Source organism: Glandiceps talaboti, chromosome 4 (genome assembly GCF_964340395.1).
Source record: "Glandiceps talaboti chromosome 4, keGlaTala1.1, whole genome shotgun sequence".
NCBI lineage: Eukaryota > Metazoa > Hemichordata > Enteropneusta > Spengelidae > Glandiceps > Glandiceps talaboti.
In genome coordinates, this window is record NC_135552.1 from 13,213,462 (window position 1) to 13,236,676 (window position 23,215).

At 36.9% G+C, this 23,215-nt stretch overlaps 1 protein-coding gene across 1 annotated transcript; it reads right to left on the bottom strand.

Moving 5' to 3' along the window:
- Window positions 1-3,819: 3,819 nt before the first annotated feature.
- LOC144434590 (uncharacterized) lies at window positions 3,820-14,599 on the bottom strand. The gene is made up of 6 exons (XM_078123061.1): window positions 14,520-14,599; window positions 9,822-9,899; window positions 9,158-9,541; window positions 6,263-6,424; window positions 5,672-5,769; window positions 3,820-4,302 (listed from the first exon to the last, which is right to left on the bottom strand). Exons 2-5 carry the CDS (start codon window positions 9,877-9,879, stop codon window positions 5,684-5,686), a joined length of 690 nt encoding a protein of 229 aa, XP_077979187.1. The 5' UTR covers window positions 9,880-9,899; window positions 14,520-14,599; the 3' UTR covers window positions 3,820-4,302; window positions 5,672-5,683.
- Between the last annotated feature and the right edge of the window lie 8,616 nt (window positions 14,600-23,215).

The window sequence follows — 23,215 nt, forward strand, 5'->3', positions numbered from 1 at the left end:
CCATCCCCTACAAAACCATTTGAACCTCCACATAACACCGATTATATTAAATATATTGTTGAGGCAATATGTATTTTTGCTCTCTGTATCATATTTATGATTACTTATAAGTACTGCCTACGTGCCATTAAACAATATTGGCACAAACTGATGGTTAAGACAACGGCTTCTGAGGCCAGTCCAATTGATCATGAAATGCATGTCATCCCGATATTGCCTACTATTTCAGATCATCCTCTGTGTGATTCTAGTAAGGACATGACCTCTTTGCCTAGTTGCACAATTCATGACAACCCTTTACAGGGCCCCTTCATTCATGAAGATGCTAGACTCGTAAACAGTAGATTAAGTGGTGTGACGACAGACATCCACGCTAGCAACGGTAACGACATTAGCCGACAGACTAGTGCAACTGCGACTCCACTTCAACCTCAAAACTCTATTCCGAAATGTGACCCCTTGAACTTGACATGGTTTACAATTTAAGGAACAATCGCTGGAATTTTGATGGTTAACAGTTATCAAATTAAATGAACAATTAATTGTTTTAATGGTACCTATTTTATTTTGACGTCTAATTAAATTTAATTAAGGACTTTTAGTCTCTGAACATTGAGATAACTTTCACACTGAAAATTGAGAGACAGTTGTGATCTCAATACTTTAACTTTTAAATGTCTTTAAGGAACAAAGTTGTTGAGCTACTTTCAACTTTCACGTCATCATATTGACGTTTCTTTTCAGTTCCTCAATATTATTATATGAAGACACAAACTTTTGAACTCTTAACATTTTCAACTCTAATTGTTGAAATGAATTTGAACTCTTAGACTCTCGGACAGTTTTGAACTTTTACAAGTTCACATGAAACATTTTGACGATTTAAATTTTCAATTAAGAACAATTTTGCAACTCTTTTTGCCTTTTATAATTAAGAATTATTTAAGATAATTAAGTTAATTAAGCTAAATAAGTGAATTTTGTGAACAAATTTTGATCGATATTACAAAACCTTTGTCTCACGACATCTCAACAAACCCTTTTACCATTTCTTTGGCATTTAAGCTATCTTCACATTTCCGACTTTCCAAAATTTTACGGATTATCAGGTTTTTACCTTAAAAAAAAAAAAAAAAAAAAAAAAAAAAAAAAAAAATTCCTTCTTTACTTTATATTTATCAAACTTTACTTGACTTGATGTATGATATAAACTATACGGGCTCGTCTGTCCTCAATAATCTCTTTGACAGTATGTGACCTTCATCTTTCGGTACCATCACTTTCGCTCTTCCCAATATTTTGTAACCTAAATTAGCTTCTCTTACAATTAGGCTGGTTACGTGTTTTGGGGACAAAACATATTTTGACGGGGGGAATGGTGTTACGAGTCACAAAATAAACATTTAAGATTTGATAATTCCTCTGTTGACAAAAGACACAAGTGATAAGGTCACATTGATTAATGAGACAGAGCCGGGTCAAGTAATGTTATTCTATCCTAATGAGTAGAGGTCACATGTCATCTTAGAGTGATAAATTGTGTCCCAATTGAATCAACAGCTGTCTAGCTAGAATTATTTAGCACGGGTCAATAAACTGGCTATTGCTGAATTGAATTAATTATATTAATAAACATTTACTAAATAAGGTTAAGAGAGAATCTTTTGTTGTAAACAATTTGTTTGTTAACCATATTTGTAATACGGAATGAACGATGTTTTAAATAAAAATGTTGATGACGTATGCGTTTGAAGTAGCTGTGGAATTCGCTATTCCGGAGACTAAGTCAGTTGGCGACTGAAGTGAAGAGCGATACCAGCGGGTTCTTGAGAAATTGTGAGCTGAGCTGAAATTACTTGAAAGAACTTTGACAATTAACTGTAATTGACTGGAACTGAGGCGAATAGCTCCCTATGCTGCAAATCGTATAAGTCATTCAACACAAAAGTAATATTTGTGTCCTTGTGAGTTTCTTCTTTTTACAGAGCACTGTTTCGTGAAATCGGTACCTCTCAGATTGCTATCCGGGCGAGTCCAAAGTTTACCGCTGAATACGGGTCAACGTTGCAGCTACCAAATTCAGCGTTGTAACACAAGCTTTACAAAACCATGGTGAGGTGTGGATCAATGGTGACGGCATTGATGATTGTCTTGGCTTGAATTATATCTCTCAACTGTCCATACTATGTGTTTGAGTGAACAGAAAATTTAGCACTCGGGTGAAAAGGAAATGTCAAACATTCTTGCAAATGTAAGTTTGTGGTTAGAGCTAGAAAAAAGGTCTTTATGCAATGGTTGTACAAAAAATGCTCTGTAATTATTATGTCTGTCGATGGCATTTGCCTTAATATTCGTTAGCAAATCTTCGAACCACACTAAATCAACCCTTGGATAAAAAGGGACATTTATAATACATTTGGAAAAAAAATTCCAAAGCATACTGTCGTGTTTCCGAAGTTATAAAGCTGTTAAAGTGCAACAGTTCAATCTCCGATTCGCCAGCACGCGCTTCAGAGTCCACGCCCGCACAAATTGCAGTGAGCCCAACGACGGTCTATACAGGACATTTCCCTCGTCCTTGCTTCATGACAGCTATAGTAATTATAACTTAGAGATTAAGTTCATGTAGTCTGAAACACACTGGTTTAATATACCAATATTGGCATTAATGTACATACAATCATTCCAACTTCTGACCATCATGTTGAATTTGGTGTATGTGCATGACCAGAAAAACAGAGCAGGTAGCTACACAAGCATGAATTAGAAAAGTAATGAATTAGAAGAACTGAATGCAGACACAAATACTCTAAATTGAAAATGGCGGTCGGAACTTGGGATTGGTAAAGAGCCTGTACGGTAGTGACCCGTGACACAACGTGACGTATCCGTCAACACATAACAAAATTACATAACAAAACTACATAACAACACCTCACCCGCACATGCGCATCGAACGATTACTAAACTTAAAATCATTATTTATTATACATGACGATAATGTTGAAATGAACCATTCAAAGCACACCATCTCTTTTATCTCATTAGCATACCAAAACAAGACTTGTGAATGAATATATCACATATAAGCTCCTGTTTTTTTCAAACTATTAGTTCTAAACGCCGTATTCATTTAATCAGTGTCCCATTGTGTTTTTACAAAGCTACTGACAAACGAGTTTACAACTCTTATGTCAAACACACGATAGACAACCAAACAACCAAACAAACAAACAAACAAAAAAACAAACAAAAAAACAAAAAAACAAAAAAACAAAAAAAACCAAACAAACAAATAAAGCTACATGACTAATGTGTTTACAATGAGGAACAAGTTACCATTCGGCGTTTCTCGACAATCGTGTGTAATGTGAGTGATGTAAAATCATGAAATGAGTTTCCAGAACTTAATATTGAAATTTCCTTTACGTCCTGGAATAGCATTTTCCCTTTAACAATTATACTTCATCCAATAGTTAAGTCATTGTGATTTTGTTGTTGCTGTTGTTGTTGTTGTTGTTGTTGTTGTTGTTGTTGTTGTTGTTGTTGTTGTTGATGTTTATGTGAATCAACATTTTGTATCATACAAGATTTTGTATCATACAAGATATTCTTTGGATTTTGATGTAATCAGGAAAGTTACATTTCTCACTGGTGGACTACTTACTCTAAATAAACAAACAAACAAACAAACAAACAAACAAACAAACAAACAAACAAACAAAATAAATAAATAAACAAATAAACAAACAAACAAACAAGAAATAAATCATACGAAATGAACAAATTGCCTAATCATATCAGACAGAGAACACACTGTGAACGTAAGTATTTTGGCTCGAAACTTATTTTAATTCATTTAGCTTGAAAACAATCTTTGCATCGAAATGAATCAGTCAGAGTAATTTTAACGACTGGATCCTGAATAACCATGGGTACACATAATAAAGGCAGATTTATTTCAATTCAATACTTTTACTCACAAAAGTGATGTGGGTACAAGTACACCATAGTCAAAAAGAGTCTGCCAGCCGAAATGTATGTGGCGCCAAGATGTTGAAAACAATTGTCTTTCCGTTAAAATTTGTGTGCGCCAAAATAAATACATTCACAGTAATTAACCAGTAATAAAATCGATTTCAAATTTCATCTAAAACTTAAGATATATTCTACACTTTCTCTTGCAATGACTGACTATGTATACACAATAGTAGCATTTACAGGTGCTCAGGGTTCTTCTTAAATCATTGTGAAATGAGGTGGATGTTGTCTTCCCTTTATAAGGTAATCAACTCGACCCTCCTGGAAAAAGAAACGATTCACATAAAACGTCCAGTTCTTTATATATATATATATATATATATATATATATATATATATATATATATATGAATGATATAACCTTTTATTGGGGGATAGAACCTGTGTTCGGATTAACGATAGAAATGTGTTTGATTGGGGGATAGAGACTATGGGGATTAAAAACTGACTTCGAATTGTTTGATGAAAATTGTGTGTTAATCGCTGTGTTTTGATTTGGATGTGTTTCATTTTATCGTTTGGCTCTACAAATCTTACCATCAGAGTTATATTTCGAGCAAGACGATTAAATGGAGCAATATGAGTAAGATTTTTATGAGCCCGACGATAGAATGAAGCACGTCACTATTGGTCAATTTTGTTGTTGAGCCAGATGATAAAATTTAAAGACAAACTTTTTTATTTTAAGTTCCAATGTATTTGTATTTATAAGGCGGACCATAACCCCTGTATAGCTTAGAAATAAACCAATAACACTTATACACATGATGACGCTGTGTCCATGTCAGGCAAGAAATTGTTAGGTCCGGTCACAGTTGACCATGGTCGCAATTATGACAAAGATTACAGAGTAAATATACATAATATACAATTTGAAGTCGATTTTCAATTCAAAAAATGTTCATGACTTATCGTACGTAACACGTAACACTGACGTCGTAAAAGGTTTTCACTGTGTGCCACGTACACTCGTGTATCGCCTATGGCCACCATTCTATGAAAGTATCCTTTTCTTATAGACATAAATAATGGTAGACGAGATATGGCACTAAGTTAATATAAAAGCGTATAATTGGAGGGTGGACAAAACTTTAGTGCAGCACCCCCGGTGATACAGGGTTGATAGTCAATATTTACATCACCTTTTCTCATACTCACATTAGTGGTTGACGAAATGAAACTAGATTAAGCCTAAAACATTGTTTGGTTCCGGTTACCTGACCCTACCTAGATTTTCACTGGCAACCCTAAACCCGTAATCGAGAAAAAATAATATAAAATCGCGAAAATTGTGGAAGTCTCACAAGAAATAGTGGATGCGGAAACACACATCAACTTAAAAAGACAATATAAAACTGCTCTTCCGATTTGTAATGGCTGTACATCTGATTGGAAAGAAACGAATAACACAGAGACCATATGGTAAACAACAGAAAACAGAACTACTTTAACTAGACACTCACATATGAAAAAAAAGAGAAAAAAAAGAAAAATCTACTAAACCCACCTATTCTAAAATTGAGAGTAATTGGAACCACACATTAATACAAATGGAGGGATGAACAGACCTTAGTGTAGGAGCCATCTGGTATAGTATAACAAAGTGTCGGTATCGATAATCAATACTTACATCACGTATATCTTAGACATTAATCAACATAAGGATGGCAACGATCACATTGATAATCGTAAAAGTACTCAATGCTGGCACTACTCCAGAGCTGCTGCCTGTAAATGAAATGCAAACTGAATGTCAAAATCAAATACTCTTTTAACAATATACTTGAAGTTTGTATTTTATAAATTCCTGATGGAATGGATAGGTAGATGGATAGATGGATGGATGGATCAATTAATGTAGATACTATGGATAGATAGATAGATAGATAGATAGATAGATAGATAGATAGATAGATAGATAGATAGATAGATAGATAGATAGATAGATAGATAGATAGATAGATAGATAGATAGATAGGTAGGTAGGTAGGTAGGTAGGTAGGTAGGTAGGTAGGTAGGTAGGTAGGTAGGTAGGTAGGTAGAGATAAACAGAGGGATAGACAGACAGACGGGCGGACAGGCGGACAGACAGACAGACAGACAGACAGATAGACAGACAGACAGACATGGCAGACAGATAGACAGACAGACAGACATGGCAGAATTTGTTTGTTGTGTGTTTTTACAGTGTGTACAAAATGCACAATATAATACACCTTACACTCATCACAGGTGGGGATGCTGGTCCATTCTTTATCGGTACAAGTTACCATATTTGAACTACTGATTACGTAGCCTTCATTACAACTGATCAGGACACTGCCAAGTGTGGCATCTTCAGGCATGATTACTCCATTTTCAGGAGCAACGAACACAGGGCAATCTGAAATAATGAAAACGTGTCAGCCATTGAAATTGGTGATATTTTTAATTGTGACTATTATAAATGTACATTTTTGGTAAACACATGGAATTAGTGATTGGAACCATGCAACGATCAATTCTGACTTTAGGCATCTCTGGTCACTATTGTCAACTGTCTGTGCTAGCCGAGTCATAAGGTTTATGTCTACTACAGGTTCCATAAATATACATATTGATAGGGGTTTCTTCCGTAAGGAAGAGATATATTAGTAGGTGGAAGTATGTGTGTGTGTGTGTGTGTGTGTGTGCCTGTGTCATCGTTTTCGCCAAAACGGCTGCCTCAATTCAAACGAAATTTTGTACACATGTTTCATAGGGTAATGGCAAGAACTGAATAGGTTTTAGTAAATATCCCATGAATATTACTGAACAATTTACGTAATTAATGGTTTTCGGTAATTAGGCTATATCTCAAGAATGCACACTTCAAATTCATTATAACTTGGTACATACATTTGCGATACAAAACTGCACCTGCACCAAGTTATTGGCATATTTTCGGTAGGCCACAAAAAGAAAGAAATAGTTTCTGGTCAGGAAATGTCTTCTAAAGTGGTGCGACTTTATCACCATTTTCTAAAAAAACCGACTTGCTCAATTCAAACGAAATTTATTGTATGTGTTCCGTAGGGTAGTGACAAGAACTGATTAGGTTTCCGTAAACATCCCATGAATATTAACGAGCAATTTACATAATTAATGGTTTTCGGTAATAGGGCTATATCTCAAGAATGCACACTTCAAATTCAATATGATTTGATACATACATTTGCGATACCAAAGCACACTTGTCCTGAAAATATTATTGATGTATACTTGTAGTTTTAATAAGTTATTGGCATACTTTGGTAGGCCACTAAAAGGAAAAAGTAGTTTCTTGTCAGGAAATGTTGTCTAAAGTGGTGTGACGATGCAATTTTTTTTACATTCTCAACTAATGTTAATCAATCTACTTATCATTGCAGTTACTGTTCTTTTTTTAGTACTTTACAGCAAGTGCGTATGTGGGGCAAATGTCATAGGCTAGTTCATGATTAGTTTTGCAGTTGTCTTCACTGGTGGCAATTAATGTAGGGAGAGTTACTTTTGTGTTTTCCCTTTCATCTGCAGACTGAATTGGCTGGACAAACATGAAAAAAGTTAATGCGGGAAGGGGGGTACTGAAGTGATGGGTGTTGACCAGAAACAATTTTCTCTCTTTTGTGGCCTTTAAAACTCTTTCTATGGTAAGTGCTTTGCTACAATGTTCTATAAAGCTTCACATTACATGTTGTGGTTGGCCAGGAGATCATTAACAGCAATGGGCAAATAGCAATCAATGAGAAAAAATAACTAATTGCATATGTTTTGTTATATTCCAACAATTGTCTGTAGGAACGACAATCTCAAAACTTTGCCCTTACGGAAGACATTCAGTTTAAATCTGGTTACCTCCCGTAAGTGTATGGGAGGTATTAAAAGGGGGATGTCTGTCTGTCTGTCTGTCTGTCTGTCTGTGTGTGTGTGTGTGTGTGTGTGTGTGTGTGTGTGTGTGTGTGTGTGTGTGTGTGTGTCTGTCTGTCTGTGTCATCATTTTCTTAAATACAGCCTTCTCAATTATACTGAAATTTGGTACATATAATGTTTGGGGTAATTGCTAGACCTGATTAGTTTTTGAGCGAGATATGTTCATGTTAATTTAGGAAAATTTGCATATCAATGAAATCAACTAATTATGCATTATCTTAAGACATTCTTCAATTTCAATGTAATTTACTACATACGTTAATTATTAGAAAATGCATATGTCCTATAAAGTTTGTTGATATACCCATAGACCCTACACCAACCGTTGATGTAGGGTCTATGATGTACCTTACAGTGTTAATGAATAATTTGCATAATTAATGATTTTCGGTAATTAGCCTATATCTTAAGACTGCATGCTTCAATTTCAATACAATTTCAATACAATATGTTAAACATAAAAGAATGCATATGTCCTATAAAATTTGTTGATATAATTTGCATTTTAATGAAATATTTGCATAATCAATGATTTTAGGTAACTAGGCTATATCTTTAAAAATGTAAGCTTCAAATTTCATATAATATGGTACATATATCAACTATAATAATACGCACCTGTGCTGAGACGTTGTTGATACAACCTTTACCTTTAATGAGTAATTTGAATAACGAACGATATTCAGTAATTAAGTAGTATCATGCACTCTTCAAATTCTGTATAATTTGGCATATACATTAACCCAAGAAAGCACACTTGCCCCAAAAAAGCCTGTTACCAGTTTTTTTTAGTTTTAATGAGCAATTTGCATAATTATTGATTCCCTTACGGGTGGCATTCAGTTTAAATCTGATTTTCCTTACATTAAAGCATATACCAATTCTACCAAATATAAAACATTCATTACATTGAAATGTCTTTTTAAAGTTCAATAGTCGTCGAATGCGCATGTCCGTGTGACGTATTTGTTGTTGGCAAACATGTAATCACAATGTAAGTTGTTACCCATCCAAGGTCAGACCGCCGAGAGAAAGTCTTTCGTAAATCGTGTACATTTCTGCTAAGGGACAAAGCGTCCCTATAGCTAGTTACTGGCAAGGTTTTCGCTGCCTGGGACCCCGAGGCGCATGTGTATGTGAATTGGTCGACTGCTGGTCTTTAAAAAAAAAAGCTTTAAAAACTTACTTGGACAGTCTTTGGAATCGCTGGGAATATCGACACACGCAATAACATCACCCGGCATAACCTTGACACATATTTTGGTATAACTTGAACACTTGGTTTCGTCTGCAATAACACTTGCCGTTATACCCGTAGTGAGAGTCGAACCATCAGCACCTGCAGTAACTGTTATTGGAAATGCAGGGCTGGCAGTTCCAGTGAAAGGAGCTGACGGATTTGTCAGTAACTCGTCATCAGAGAGATAAAGGTCGACACTAGCTACGTCTTTGTCACTCCCACCATCATTTCCCAATCCTATGCTATAAGTAAAGTCAACAGCTGTGGTTGTGCTAATGGTGTAAGTAGCGGGAGCGGTGAGAGTGAAACTGTTAGCAGCTACTGTTATTCCTGTAAAGAGAAGAAGATCCATATAAAGAGATGTTGATACTAATAAGTGTGTACATGTAGAGACTGGTGATCAAACAAATCACAGACATGATATGCAAACACACATCGTGGTTTACTACAGTGGCAATGAACTCTAGCTTAGTTTGTACTCCTTGTATTTTTATTTTTAAGAAAAAAATCAAAAATTAAGTGTCTCTACAAATGTTACACATTCTCAAAAACTGCTATGAATCATTGTTTATAATTACTAATGATGACTAATATAAGTATTCGGTACTACCTGCTTCGTTGACATGGAAACTTCCCAACAGGAATGCTATGAACAGGAACCACTTCATTTTGATTATTATGGAAAAAGCTGAAATTGTGAGAAGAAATTAATATTCAAAATTAGTGCCAGTGGTGAATTTAATGAAAATGAAAGGTTACCCTAACTCTAACCTATATACAAAAAACGGAATACACAACTAGCCATTACTACCCCAATACTAAATGTTTGAATTTCTTATGTTGCACATTATGTGGAAAATACAGATGCGGAGAGTAAGGGAGGGGTGTCCCCCTCCCAAAGTAGAAACTTTTGACAAATTACAATTGTTCTGGAGTCATTTCTCGGCAACAAAATGACACTTATCTTGTCAATTTCCAACGTGACCCCCCCCCCCCACTTCAAGTGGTGTTTTCATAATGACCCTCCGCCCATAACACACCCACAACACCGCCTCATCCCCAGTAAGTTAAAAATGCCCGGCCTCCAACTGGGAAGAAAGATTTGCATAATTTGATATGGGTATCCAATCAATAATCATGTGACAATGATATCCAATCACATATAATGATATATATTATTTAGCTAGGGGAATGGTAGGTTCTAACTAGTTTTACATTGTAGAGTCCTCAAATGAAAATGAGTATGTTACTTTTTTGTTAACATGTGTACACTTGTCAGGCTGTTTGTAGTCGTCGTATTAAAGAATCCGCCTTAAAGTGGCCACATGGATTAGAATCGGGCATTTATTTTGGATTTTTAAGTTACAAAAAAAATATGTTTTTCTTCTACTTGAAAAAACAATGTGAAATAACATAAGTTATAGAAGTCCTTGTTTGTAAGTCAATAAATTGCCATTCTCGCAAACCTGAGCTGTTATTTCTTCCGCCTTACTGCGAAATAACTCTCTGGTAGGGCACGTACTGGACGGTGCCGTAAAAGAGGCCGTGATTTGCCACGATGATAAATTGTAAACAGATGCAAAAACTTTGTTATTGTACATACAATAGCAAACATTTGACACATTCTTTAATGTTTTGCAATTTATTAAATTTCAAACATAGGCAAGGACTTGACACATATTATTTCACGTTATTATTTACAAGTAGAAAAACACAGTAGAGTTGTTTTTATAAGTTCTAATCCATATGGCTACTTTAAAGAAAGCTGTGTTATGTTTGCACTGAAGGCTGACTGTAGAACTAACTCTTTGGTGGCGTTTTTTGTATCAAGTTTCCTTTATTCACCTAAGCCCATGCTATGAAATATTTATCCCTGTAAATATCGATATATGTTTTATTACTTTGCCATGTAACTTTGCAGTTTTGAGGTCGAATTAACTACAGAACTCTTGTACATCTCTTTAACATTGGTCGTCAATAGAGCTAAACTAGTTGGTATGCATAGAATAACCAGGTTTTACCCGACCAATTGACTGTCTCCGAAAGATATCACATACAGTGACACACAATGTCACTCAGGTACAGTGATCTATACATATATTACAACGGAACCTCTCCTAGACTGTTAGACTAGACTAGTATTCCCTTGCAAGATTTTTTGAAAGTCTCGTCTTCTTCAATGTTTATTTTAGTTATTCATTTTGACTTTGGTGAAGAAAATCTCGACATTTTTTTTATTTTACCCAGTTACTAGTAGTTTTCCCAGGCCCAGGGCTCTACGCCCACGTGTTCACCGACTGATTTGCAATCACTCAACCAGGTTAGCATTTCACACAAGAGATAAAGACTGACAAAAGCATGGACACTCAATGAGCAAATCTAAACCTTTCACACCACGCCCTTAAACTTACATATGCGACTTTCTTTGTCCTACATGGTTTTGTTCATCATGTTCAAGGGCAAATTTAAATGACTTTATTGTTGGTTTTGTTGTTGTGATTAGCTTAGCAAATTTCTAATCCTTGAAATAAATGTTTAAGTTCAAACTGCTAGGAACATACAATGTTGATGTATGCTTTTTATGCCCGGCATTCGGGAGTCATAGTCTGGACATTTGAAAAGACACTGCAGGGATGGGTAGCAGTACTGAATTCATATAGCGAAAAATTCAATATAATGAAGGCTTATTTGTTGATTCAGTAAGCAGGGTAAACAGCAAGTCTGTAGTAGGGCCAATAAACTTCAAGGACATCTTTTGTACACAGAAGTTATGTTTGAAAAATACACACTGTGGGTCACCTTTCAAAATGCTGTCTTCAACTAGACTGTCGACAGTCGTTCGTGCCTTTTTTGCTACGTTTTACCTAAAACTAAAGTCGTCGCCTCGCTCCGATCCGGAGCAATAATAAACCGCGTACTGATCAGCGAGTGCCGGAGGCACGAGCTTGTGCCTTCGGCAATCTTCGGCAATCGCAGTTCCTATCAGTACGCATTAGTATTCGTTGCTACGGAGCGAGGCGCTAGGCGACGACTTTGTTTTAGATCAAACGTAGCAAAAAAAGGCACGAACGACTATCGACAGTCTATCTTCAACGTACGCCTTCAAATCTTGGTGTGGTTTCAAGTAAAAAAAGTATTTACGTTTTTTTTCGTAAAAGCTCAGTCCCCCGTTACTATAATAGTCTTAGATACATTACACTGTTTGTCAAACGATGTTGCAATTCGTTGTTCTTCGATACCGTATAAATTTGAACGTTCTGCCCAAATCAAATGCATGTAAAAGGAAATGATTTTCACTGTATAAGGTCTTCCAACCATCGATTCATCAAAACTCAAGACAGACTCCCAACATTGGCATGTCTCGAGTACAAGGACCCTTTCAAACACGACAGAACGAATACAGCGAAGTGCATATGAAAGTGAATGTGAACTGCATCTAAGTATGCCCAGCTGAGAGGCTCGGCCAGTCTGGACGCACGAAATGATCCAATCATTTCACTGCTTCCAATCAATCATGAACACTGATGACACTGCCACACAAAGACAGACAGTACATAAGTACTACAACTAAACTCACCACACCCTTGTACCACATTCATGATTTTCTTTTATTGCGAGTGACTTCTTTCATCATGTTCTAGAGTTTTATGAAAACACCGTCCTTGCAATGCATGTATTGTGAGTCGAGCCTTGACAGACATATAAAACAAAGGTTTACGATGATCATGCCGTACAACCACCCATGTTTGTCTACGCGGTAATCACAAGTGCAACTGCATGCCGTCCATGTCATACCAACAATTTGAAAATTTCCATCCTTTTTTTTTTGAGAATTGCAGTACTGCTTTGATGTAACGTGCAGTGAAGACTGTAAGTAGGGTCGTTATATTATATAGGTCTATTAATGCCGAAGCGAAGGTGAAATGGTTTGGCAATTTAGGATACTAGGTAAAGTTCATGTGATTCCGAAAAAAAAGAAATTTTAGAGTTCTAATAACTATCAAGCATATCACAGACGATGATGATGTCAACCCTTTACGCAAAGTGATATGAGTTGTCTTGTAAATTATCTGATATCAATGGCCACTACGTACAGACGATGTAGTTCCCCTCTTCCACCACTACAGACGACGTAGTTCCCCTTCCACCACTACAGACGGTGTAGTTCCCCTTCCCCCACTACAGACGATGTAGTTCCCCTTCCACCACTACAGACGATGTAGTTCCCCTTCTTCCACCACAGACGATGTAGTTCCCCTTCCACCACTACAGACGGTGTAGTTCCCCTTCCACCACTACAGACGATGTAGTTCCCCTTCCACCATTACAGACGATGTAGTTCCCCTATTCCACCACAGACGATGTAGTTCCCCTTCCACCACTACAGACGATGTAGTTCCCCTTCCTCGCTCATATAAGGTTTAGTTGAAGGAGTAATTAGACGATAGCTTTTATTCGATGCACACGCTCAGAAAACCTAGACCGTAACAAAACTTTTGGGATTGACATGATTTACGAAAGACTCCCCTAACTTTAATTATCATTTTAGACATTCGCCATGTCAAATTATGGAAGCGTGATATCGAAATACAGTCGGGGTACACATGTCAATCAGGAATATCCCTGATCGTGGATAAAGCGTTTATCTAAATCGAGATATTCAAAAACAAAATACAATGTACTTTCCGTGTGTATCTCTATGGAAGGGATAAACAATTTTTTGATGAAATGGTACCTCCCATTGGTTTATTCCGATTGGGATAAACAGATATAATTGGATGCAAAATACTCTTCAATTGCGTGTACTGACAAATTATCCTAGACAACTGGCTTCTTTGTAGTAGAAAGCACACATACCTGTTACCACATTCGCCATGTTATAGTTGTGTGCACCGGAGCATGCAAAGGTCATTTATCCCATTTGGGATACAAAAAAATTATAATATCGGAGGATATTTCTCACTGATTATAAGGAATAGCTTAGTTTTGGATTAGAAAGAAAGACCAGATGTAATTAGTACCCTACTGGTATATCTACGTTCACATCGACTAGCAAGATATCAACCCGCCTTGAACATTTACGTTCAAGTGATCCTCTGTACAAAACCTGACAAATTCAGCTATGGGATATCAATCAAAAATTAAGGCAATTGTGCTTCGTGTATGAACAGATTACAATCACAATAGTTAATTTGAATACATTTCTGTAATCTTGATATGCAAATTAGCACATAAAAATCAACCTCAAAATAAACCATAACGTATATCCAAGTGGTCGCAAATTATTGTGTAAATTGTTCAAACTTACCGGGCGTTATCGTTACCAACAGTCAGATGCAGAGCCAGACAATTATACTGACGGTGCAGGTAAATACAGGTATTTATCGATACTCAGTCTGTTGAAATAAGTACCGAATGCGCAGCTGCAGACTAACACAAAACAACCTAGTGGCATGCAATATGATTCGTCGACGCACATACAAACATTGAAACTACTTGTATAGAACAAAGTCTTATACTTTGTTTATGGTAACGAAAATATGATTAAATGCACAACACAGTCTGAATAGAAAAACAGTACCCTTGACTACTATTGAAATGTACAATACCCCTTGAAGTTATCCCCGTCATGTGTTATTAATAGAACATTAACCTCGAAAATACATAAAATGACGTCATATGAATGAAGGTCATGAGGGTTTACAAAATAAATATATCACGCTTGACAACGAGGTTTTTAGACGTACATGGTTTAATCTTGTTATTTTCTGAACTAACGGTAGACTTTTTGGAAAACATATAGTCAATTTTGACATAACGACAATAAAACCACAGACAAGTTTTCTATGCTAGCCAAGATAATTACAAAAAAATACATTTTATGTCATTTGATCTTTAAGCTCAACGACGTATTACTTATTTGCACCAGCAAAGTGAAGCGCCCGTGGTCACCTCAAATTTGCCCAAGGTAAAAGACAAAGTGGTCCAACTCTATGTATAAAGTTGGATGTACGTGGGAAGATAAGCCGACGTATGCATGGGACATGGACAAATAAACCCAGTGTGCCATTTAAAGCATATCCTTTGGCAATAAATAAGTCCCATATTATGTTCACACTGCCCTCCCCTGCCCTGCCCTGCCCTACCCTACCCTACCCTACCAGATCAAATAAAAAATTTTGCCAAAAAGATAAGTCTCAGTATTTGTGGTATAATACGTTGAGTATTAGCTGCTCCATAAAACGTGGTGACTCGTCAGTGATCATATAACAAACTGTCATTTCATTTGACAAATTTGAACTTTTAATTTTAACATTCTTGGTTTGCATGTAGATTCACTTGTTTTGTATGCACTGTATGCATAGGACAACGACCGTAGCTGTTGTCACTACCCAACAAAGTCCAACCTAAGTATACTTAGCAGTTTTTGTTTGTTGACACTCTAAGGGTTGCCACCAGCCCACCTACTTGGCAGTGTCAATATGTTGGCCAGTACAGGGGTTTCCCCTCAACTCTTACAATATAAGATATTCGGTGAAGCATTCTCTTCTTCAAGTGGGTACTGCGTATACCGCGACTAGGATGATGTGGGTACGCGGTCATATTGACATTGTCATTGAGGACAAGGTCTCCCATTTTCACCATAGACAATAAAAACTACCAAATACGGTGTGTGAGTTGTCAGTGAGAGGGACAACTACTTGCACCTTAGTCAGTGAATGACCTCAATACTAGCACTGTTATTTCACTTTGAATCAAGGGTAAATTCAACTTGAATATTCTTGACAGGTTACCAAAATATGAATGGTTAATATCGTCAAATTTGAACTTGAAAGGAGCACATGTACATCATGTTCTGTGTGATCTTACGTGACATTTGATCTTATACAAATGTAGCTCAGTGACTGTGGATCATTTAAATACACAGTTGCATGAACCCATTTGTCAAAAGTTAGATCGATTAGCATATTGGTTTGATAGGCCGAACAGTTTACTGTTTTCTACAGTCCGAAAGGATTGAGTTTGATGACCATAGATTGAAAGCAGTGTTGTTTTGTTTGACACATCTTTTGAAATTCTAGTATTACATTCTGACAATATTTGTTGGTTACTAGGTAACGTTTTTGTGTTGAATGCATGAACACAGCCTGAGTCCAGTCAACACCTGGAATGTACAGTTCAGCCTAAACCCTATGTATTTGGCTGGTGGAGAGGTCGGACAATGCCGCGATTTCTACAAATTTTACAATACACACAGGATGTATGTATATGTATTCAGTGAACCTGATACTCAACGTCAGTTGAATACCATGCACGACGCTAGTTAATATACCAATCTGATTAAAATCCGATGTAGATGTCGGCTGATCGTTCATTGCTATTTTATCTTCGTTATTTTGCCTGAATTGACCTTCTTGGTACATGTTTACATTTTTTAGCCTGATCAAGTAGAGAAGGCGATCAGGCTAAAAACTGTAAACATGCACAAAGAAGGTCAATTCAGGCAAAATAACGAAGGTAAAATAGCAATGAACGATTAGCCGACATCTACATCGGATTTTAATCAGATTGGTAATATACGTACCAGGCTCTGCCTGGAAAGATTTTTGTCATCATCAACACAACAATAACAACTCATGATCGCTGGGTGCCAGCGATATAGACAAACACTTGTAATTTATATAGATGACCTCGTTGACATTCAAAGTAATAGCTACATGGTAAGGATACTAGACTGAGTATTGTAACTGGTACAAATAGTCAAATTCTATTACAAAATATTACTGCTATTTAAGTCAAATATAACAAGCTCGCAAGTAATTAAAAGCAAAACACACATTGTCTTCACAAAATCACCCGCCGTATAGCTAGTATAAATGTGATATGTTTCTCAAAGTAATAATCTTGTTGCAATTTCGTCCCTTTTTTCTAAAGTTCGTTATTGATGTCCAAGATGTGGAGAGATTTTTACATTAGAGAAAACGCCCAAACCAACTTATTAATATAAGGGTTTTACTGTATTTCTGTTGGGCAATGGCAGTTCCATTAAAACACGAATAAGTCACGTTCAGTAAGGCAGGTTGGACAAATATGTATGTATGTCTAGATCTGCTGACTGTTTGATCTCACTGTTCACTACATGTTTCAGATTTGAATTAGCGACCGTAGATTGTACTTAGAGAGGACACTTCTGGTAAGATATATGTGTAGTAGAACCTACTAAGGCTGCGATCAGAATTTACGGCGGGGGGGGGGGGGGGCTTGGGGAGAAAATGTTTTGGTCAAAACAAAATTCGTAGCCCCCCTTTCGCGCTCAAAAAATGTCATGGCCCCCAAAATGGTGCCAAAAATTATCATAGACCCCACAGGTCACTTTACACGTAGTTTTATATATGTAATTGTACAGTACCCCCCCCCCCCCACTTCCCGCATTCTAGATATGTACAATTGTATGGTACACTACGTTAAATTAAGTGGCAATTGACTTCACTGTCCATACATAACAATAGACATTTATTTACAAATAGATATGTGCTTTGCAAAAAAGGTCTCACTGCACACTGGGCTGTCAATCTTGATTTGGGGCAGAAACAATATGATAACTAGTGGGGGGAGGGTGTGGGAGAGGTGTCCCCCTCCCACGGTAAGCCCTTTTTTTGAAAATAAGGACATGTACGAGGCCATTTAGTGGCATAAAATGTCAAACCATACACACAAGAACATTATGGCTGACAGACACATTCATTTGGCTATCTACTGCCTCATAATTAAATAAATGGTAAGTAAGTGAAGTGATTTTTTTGGCAAACGTAAAAGGTAAAAGACTGATCCTGAGGTTTGAATGTTCAAAAAGTACTCTCTCTCCTGAGAGAGAGAGAGAGAGAGAGAGAGAGAGAGAGAGAGAGAGAGAGAGAGAGAGAGAAAGAGAGAGAAGCAGACAGACAGACAGACAGACAGACAGACAGACAGACAGACAGACAGACAGACAGACAGACAGACAAGGGGAAGAGAGATAAAGGCATACACATGTTTCACATAGTTGTCACCCACCTCATCACTCAATACAGGTTTTAGAAGCCATGATTGCGCCGAACCGCAAGAAAGTTTCAAATGTACTTGGTAAACGACCGCTCCTGAGGTTTAATTCGGTTCAAATCATGACCAAAATATTTCGTGGCCCCCTTTCAGACCATCAGAATTTTCATGGGTCCCTTCGAACCCCAATATTTTTCATGCCCCCCCCCCCATCCCCCCTTCTGCCGTATATTCTGACCGCAGCCTAACACGCTACATACTCAAGGTCAGGGATTTGCTCGCTGGTGAAGGTCAGGTGAATACAGAGGCAGTGACCGAGTGCAGTTCTTTCCAAATTATTCAATTGGTTTCAATACAATTCATTTGAACTCAATTCAATTCTGTTCATTTCAATGAAATGTAATTCAACTGAATTCAATTCAGTTGAACCTTATTTATCCGATCGACAGTGGGTAAAGTAATTGACGAACTCTATACAACACACACACACACACACACACACACACACACACACACATACACACACACACACATATACATACATACATACATACATACATACATACATACATACATACCTCAAATGTTCGGGTTTTCACCTGGCATTTCTCTGTCTCGCCAATTTTTCCTTAAAAAGAATATTTATTCGAAACGTCGGATTTAACAGCTATATATACGGACTGGTTTATTAGTTCCTTATGAATTTCTTTCTACATACATACATACATACATACATACATACATACATACATACATACATGCATGCATACTATAATAAGTATTCGTGGTCAATGGTTCTCTCTTCAGGGAGTGATTTGATCACGTGTTAGGTTTTAGTCTGTCTGTCTGTCTGTCTGTGTCTGCTTGTCTGTCTCTCTCTCTTTGTCTGTCTCTCTCTCTCTGTCTCTCTCCGTCTCTGTCTATGTATGTCTCCATCTCTGTCTGTCTGTCTGTCTGCAGAAGAAATGTCTCTGTAATTGTCTTTGAAGTGTTTAAAAGTTTTAGCCTGCTTTACATGTTCAGGTAACGAATTCAATAGATTTCCTCCCTTGTGAGTGAATTTGATATATACACTGCTAGCTTTACTAAAACGTGTATTATAATCATGAATTTTGCAAACAGGCGTGAAGCATTGTAACAAATAGGGGAAGAGTACCATGGTAACATTTGTACATCATGGAACAAATGTGAAATTTATGTCTTTCTATCAAGGAGTGCCATTCTAAAATTTGTCTGATGTTAACTGAAGGGGTTTTGATTCTGCTTTCGAAAACCCCCCAGAACATCTTCATTAGAACAACAAAAACGTGCTTCCAGGATCAGAGTCCAAGCAGATGGTATCCACCACCCCCCCCCCCCCCAACCCCTTCGGTCTAGTGCAGGATGTACATTAACTCGACAATATCCACTGATGCATTGGCAGATGCCTTATCCTGTGAGGTACGCAGTAACGGGGCGCCCTCACACATCCGTCAACCCCCCTCCTGGCCGGTGAGGGCAGAGCGACACCTCGTACGTACCTTACAGCATAGACGTTGGAGCTCCAACTTTTGTACTTAGTCTAGTAGACGCATGTGCATAGTACAATAGCAAAATATACCATAATAATATAGTTTAGTAGATAGATATTCTATTTGCCTGAAATATTGTATGACTAAATAATCTTTATTTATACTGGATATAGTTAGTGTACACACTAAACTCCCAAGAAGTCCAGTGAGGACCATCCATCCTTCATGGGTTCAGTGTTAACTATTATGTATATCTATTAATCTTTAATATTCTAAAACAAACACGCTACACTACGTGTCAGTACATTGTACAACAAACTAACAACAAAAGATGAAATATAATACAACAGCTATGAAAACACAGAAAACACACACCAATAAAATGTCTCAGAAGAAAGGGTACAAATGACGTATGACAAATTGCTTGCTGGTTAAAAGTTCTTTCAAATACCACAGACAAGTAACGAAACTTGTCTGTGCAAATACGAAGTATAAAAATTCAGAAAACAGCTAGTAGATTAAAACAAATCACTCATTAAATAGCATCACACATTAAAATAGAGAGCCAACTGTTCTGCATCGACCATGTCAACTCAACTTGAAATCGTTAACTCGGATACTGTCTAAAAGGATGCGTCTTCAACCCGCTGTTGAACATGCGAACAGTCTTAAGCTTAGCGCTACGAATATCAAATGGTAGTGTGTTCCACAAGGAAGGTGCGCAAACTGGGAAGGCTCTTTGTCCGTAGGTCTTGTTAAAGTTGCCACACGGTTGAATTAAACACAGCTTCTCAACTGATCTAAGGTCTCTAGTTCGAAAGTACAATCGAGTAAGTTCGACCAGATACAGGGGTGCAGCATGATTGATGCAGGAGTAACCGGAGTGCGCGGGGAAAACCTGCTTTGTTTGGAATTGTCAAACTGAACGACACCCTCCTTACTTACAGCGTCATAAATTTAATCAAACCCTGAATGTGTTCGGACCCCGACCGCAGTGGTAAAAGACAAGTTGTTTAACCACTCGGCCACTGATAACCCTTGTCAAACGTATACGACTGCAATAAACTGTATTGATCTTCTTTCACTGAAAAGTATACCATGTAACCAAATATTAAGCTCTGAGTGTTTCATGCTAAAGTTGTGAAATTCTACAGGAATATACAGGGATACAATGTATTCACAAAATTGCAGTAATTTGTCAAATCAGTATGCTTGACTTTCAACAAAACATAGTCACATGTTGTTTGATCAAAATAGCAAGTCTTAATTTTGTAGACCAAAATGTCCTAGCCAAAAAAAAATAGCACCATAGTCAAATTCGGCCAAGAATATGTTAATAACACTCATTAACATGTAGAGATTTTATGGTAACTGTAATCAGCTGTGTCTACCGAACCTCATTACAGGCAACACGTTTTGTTAAGATATATATTGACCTTTAATTATATTTATTTTTTTTATAATATTTAATAATAATATTTATTTTTCTATACCGTAAATCCATAAAATGCTCTAAACGGTTCACAAATCTAAAAAAAAAGAAAAAGCTCTTGACACTAAAACAACTCTTGGTACATCTTAACAGACAATTAATTAAAAGCTTTGCGGAAAAGATGCGTTTTAAAACTTTTCTTAAAACAATCAACAGTATTACACATTCTAATCCCAGCCGGTAAATCGTTCCATAACCGCGGAGCAACATGGCTGAAGGCCCGTTTGTAGACAAAAGATGACCTCGTAAATGGAACCTCAAGCAAGCCCGAATCTGAAGAACGCAGACGACGCGTAGTATTTCTGGGTGTTAAAAGATCAACAATGTACATAGGCGCAAGACAATGAAGTGCCTTAAAAACCAGTAGTAAAACTTTGAATTCAATTCTACACTCGATTGGGAGCCAGTGAAGTGATCTTAAAACAGGAGATGTATGATCATACTTGCGGCAGCCAGACAATAGGCGAGCCGCGCTATTTTGAACTAGCTGTAGTTTCCGTAGTAAACACAAAGGAAGACCAAGAAACAGTACATTACAATAGTCTAACGTTTTTGCAGACAGACTGCAGACAGACAGACAGCCACAGTCCCCCACTCAAACACATTTCCATCGTCAATCCGAACACAGGTTCTACCCCCATTACACACACACACACACACACACACACACACACACACACACAAATATATATATATATATATATATATATATATATATATATATATATATATATATATATATATATATATATATATATATATATATATATATATATATATGGACGGACGGACACAGAATCTCATCACAACAGCAGATCTCTTTTTGGAATATTTGGTGGCCCTGAAAAACTATTAAACTAGGTACGCAGTTTTAAATCCTCTCTTTGAAGATCCACTTTCAATAATTGTGTTCGACGTTGTCTTTGGTTAAAATGTTGTTTGATATAATTATCTCATTGCACTGACACTAGCGTTATTCCGCAATTCATTTTTGAAGAGACAATTTGCTATGGAAAGAATGGTCCTGAATTTGTAAACAGAGCTGTACCTTCGACATCAAAATCCAAACTTCAATTTCTATTATGATGATAAAGACAACGAGAATTTGTTTCAAAATTAAAGGATATTTCTTTATACTCTCTGAATAGTACATGTAACAATATACATTGAGTCTATTCCAAATTATATAATATCTTATACAGTGGTTTACTTGGCTCTGATGATGTATACAAGCATGACTTGAGATTAAATTAAGCTGTTGCATATCCAATGTGCACTAAAAAGAATTGAGCAAATGTTTACGACCATGGGAGTGGGCTGAGCAGTAATTGGGCCATAAAAAGTCTGCAAGTCTTGAAATGTTTTGCTCTTTATTCTGGATTTTTTGCGACCAAATTAAACTTCAGGAGGAGCCATTTACCAAGTGCACATCCGCAAAATATCTGTCAGATCTGGCACAACAAAATACACTTCCAGATAATATGTACTGCATAACATAATTGAACTTTCAATTCTGGTATTGTATTACCATATTCAAGCATTGTGAGACTTTAAATTATGTCTATGGTTTGATATTTTATGCCTCTCAATGGCCCCCTACACTGTCTCATTTTCACTTGTTTTCATCTTTGGAGGTGGCTCCTCCCAATCAGTAGCAATCAAAAGGTGATAATTGTCTTTCTCCCAAAACAAGATGGAAGGTGTCTGGCTCTAAGTATCCCCTTGTATAGGTTAGAGCTAATTAGAGACATATACTTATGCATGTGAAATCCACATCCTGTGTAAAGTAATCTCGTTCGAAGTAGTTGGCCATCGCTGTTATTTTAATGCATCATTGTAACATATAATTTTATATCTCCACTGCAGTGTAGGTGACAGAAGGGGTGGCTCAAATAATGCTTGAGTTTCATTTGGCGGGGCTTAACATTTTTTGAGAAGAGAGGGTGAGTGGAGCTACAACATTTG

Excerpts from the sequence above, each read along its gene's own strand:
- LOC144434590 (XM_078123061.1), bottom strand. The coding sequence starts at position 9,879 with ATGAAGTGGTTCCTGTTCATAGCATTCCTGTTGGGAAGTTTCCATGTC. Across the intron at positions 6,425-9,157 it reads CGATTCCAAAGACTGTCCAA|ATTGCCCTGTGTTCGTTGCT; the intron begins GTAAGTTTTTAA and ends TCATTATTTCAG. Across the intron at positions 5,770-6,262 it reads CATCCCCACCTGTGATGAGT|GCAGCAGCTCTGGAGTAGTG; the intron begins GTAAGGTGTATT and ends TTTCATTTACAG.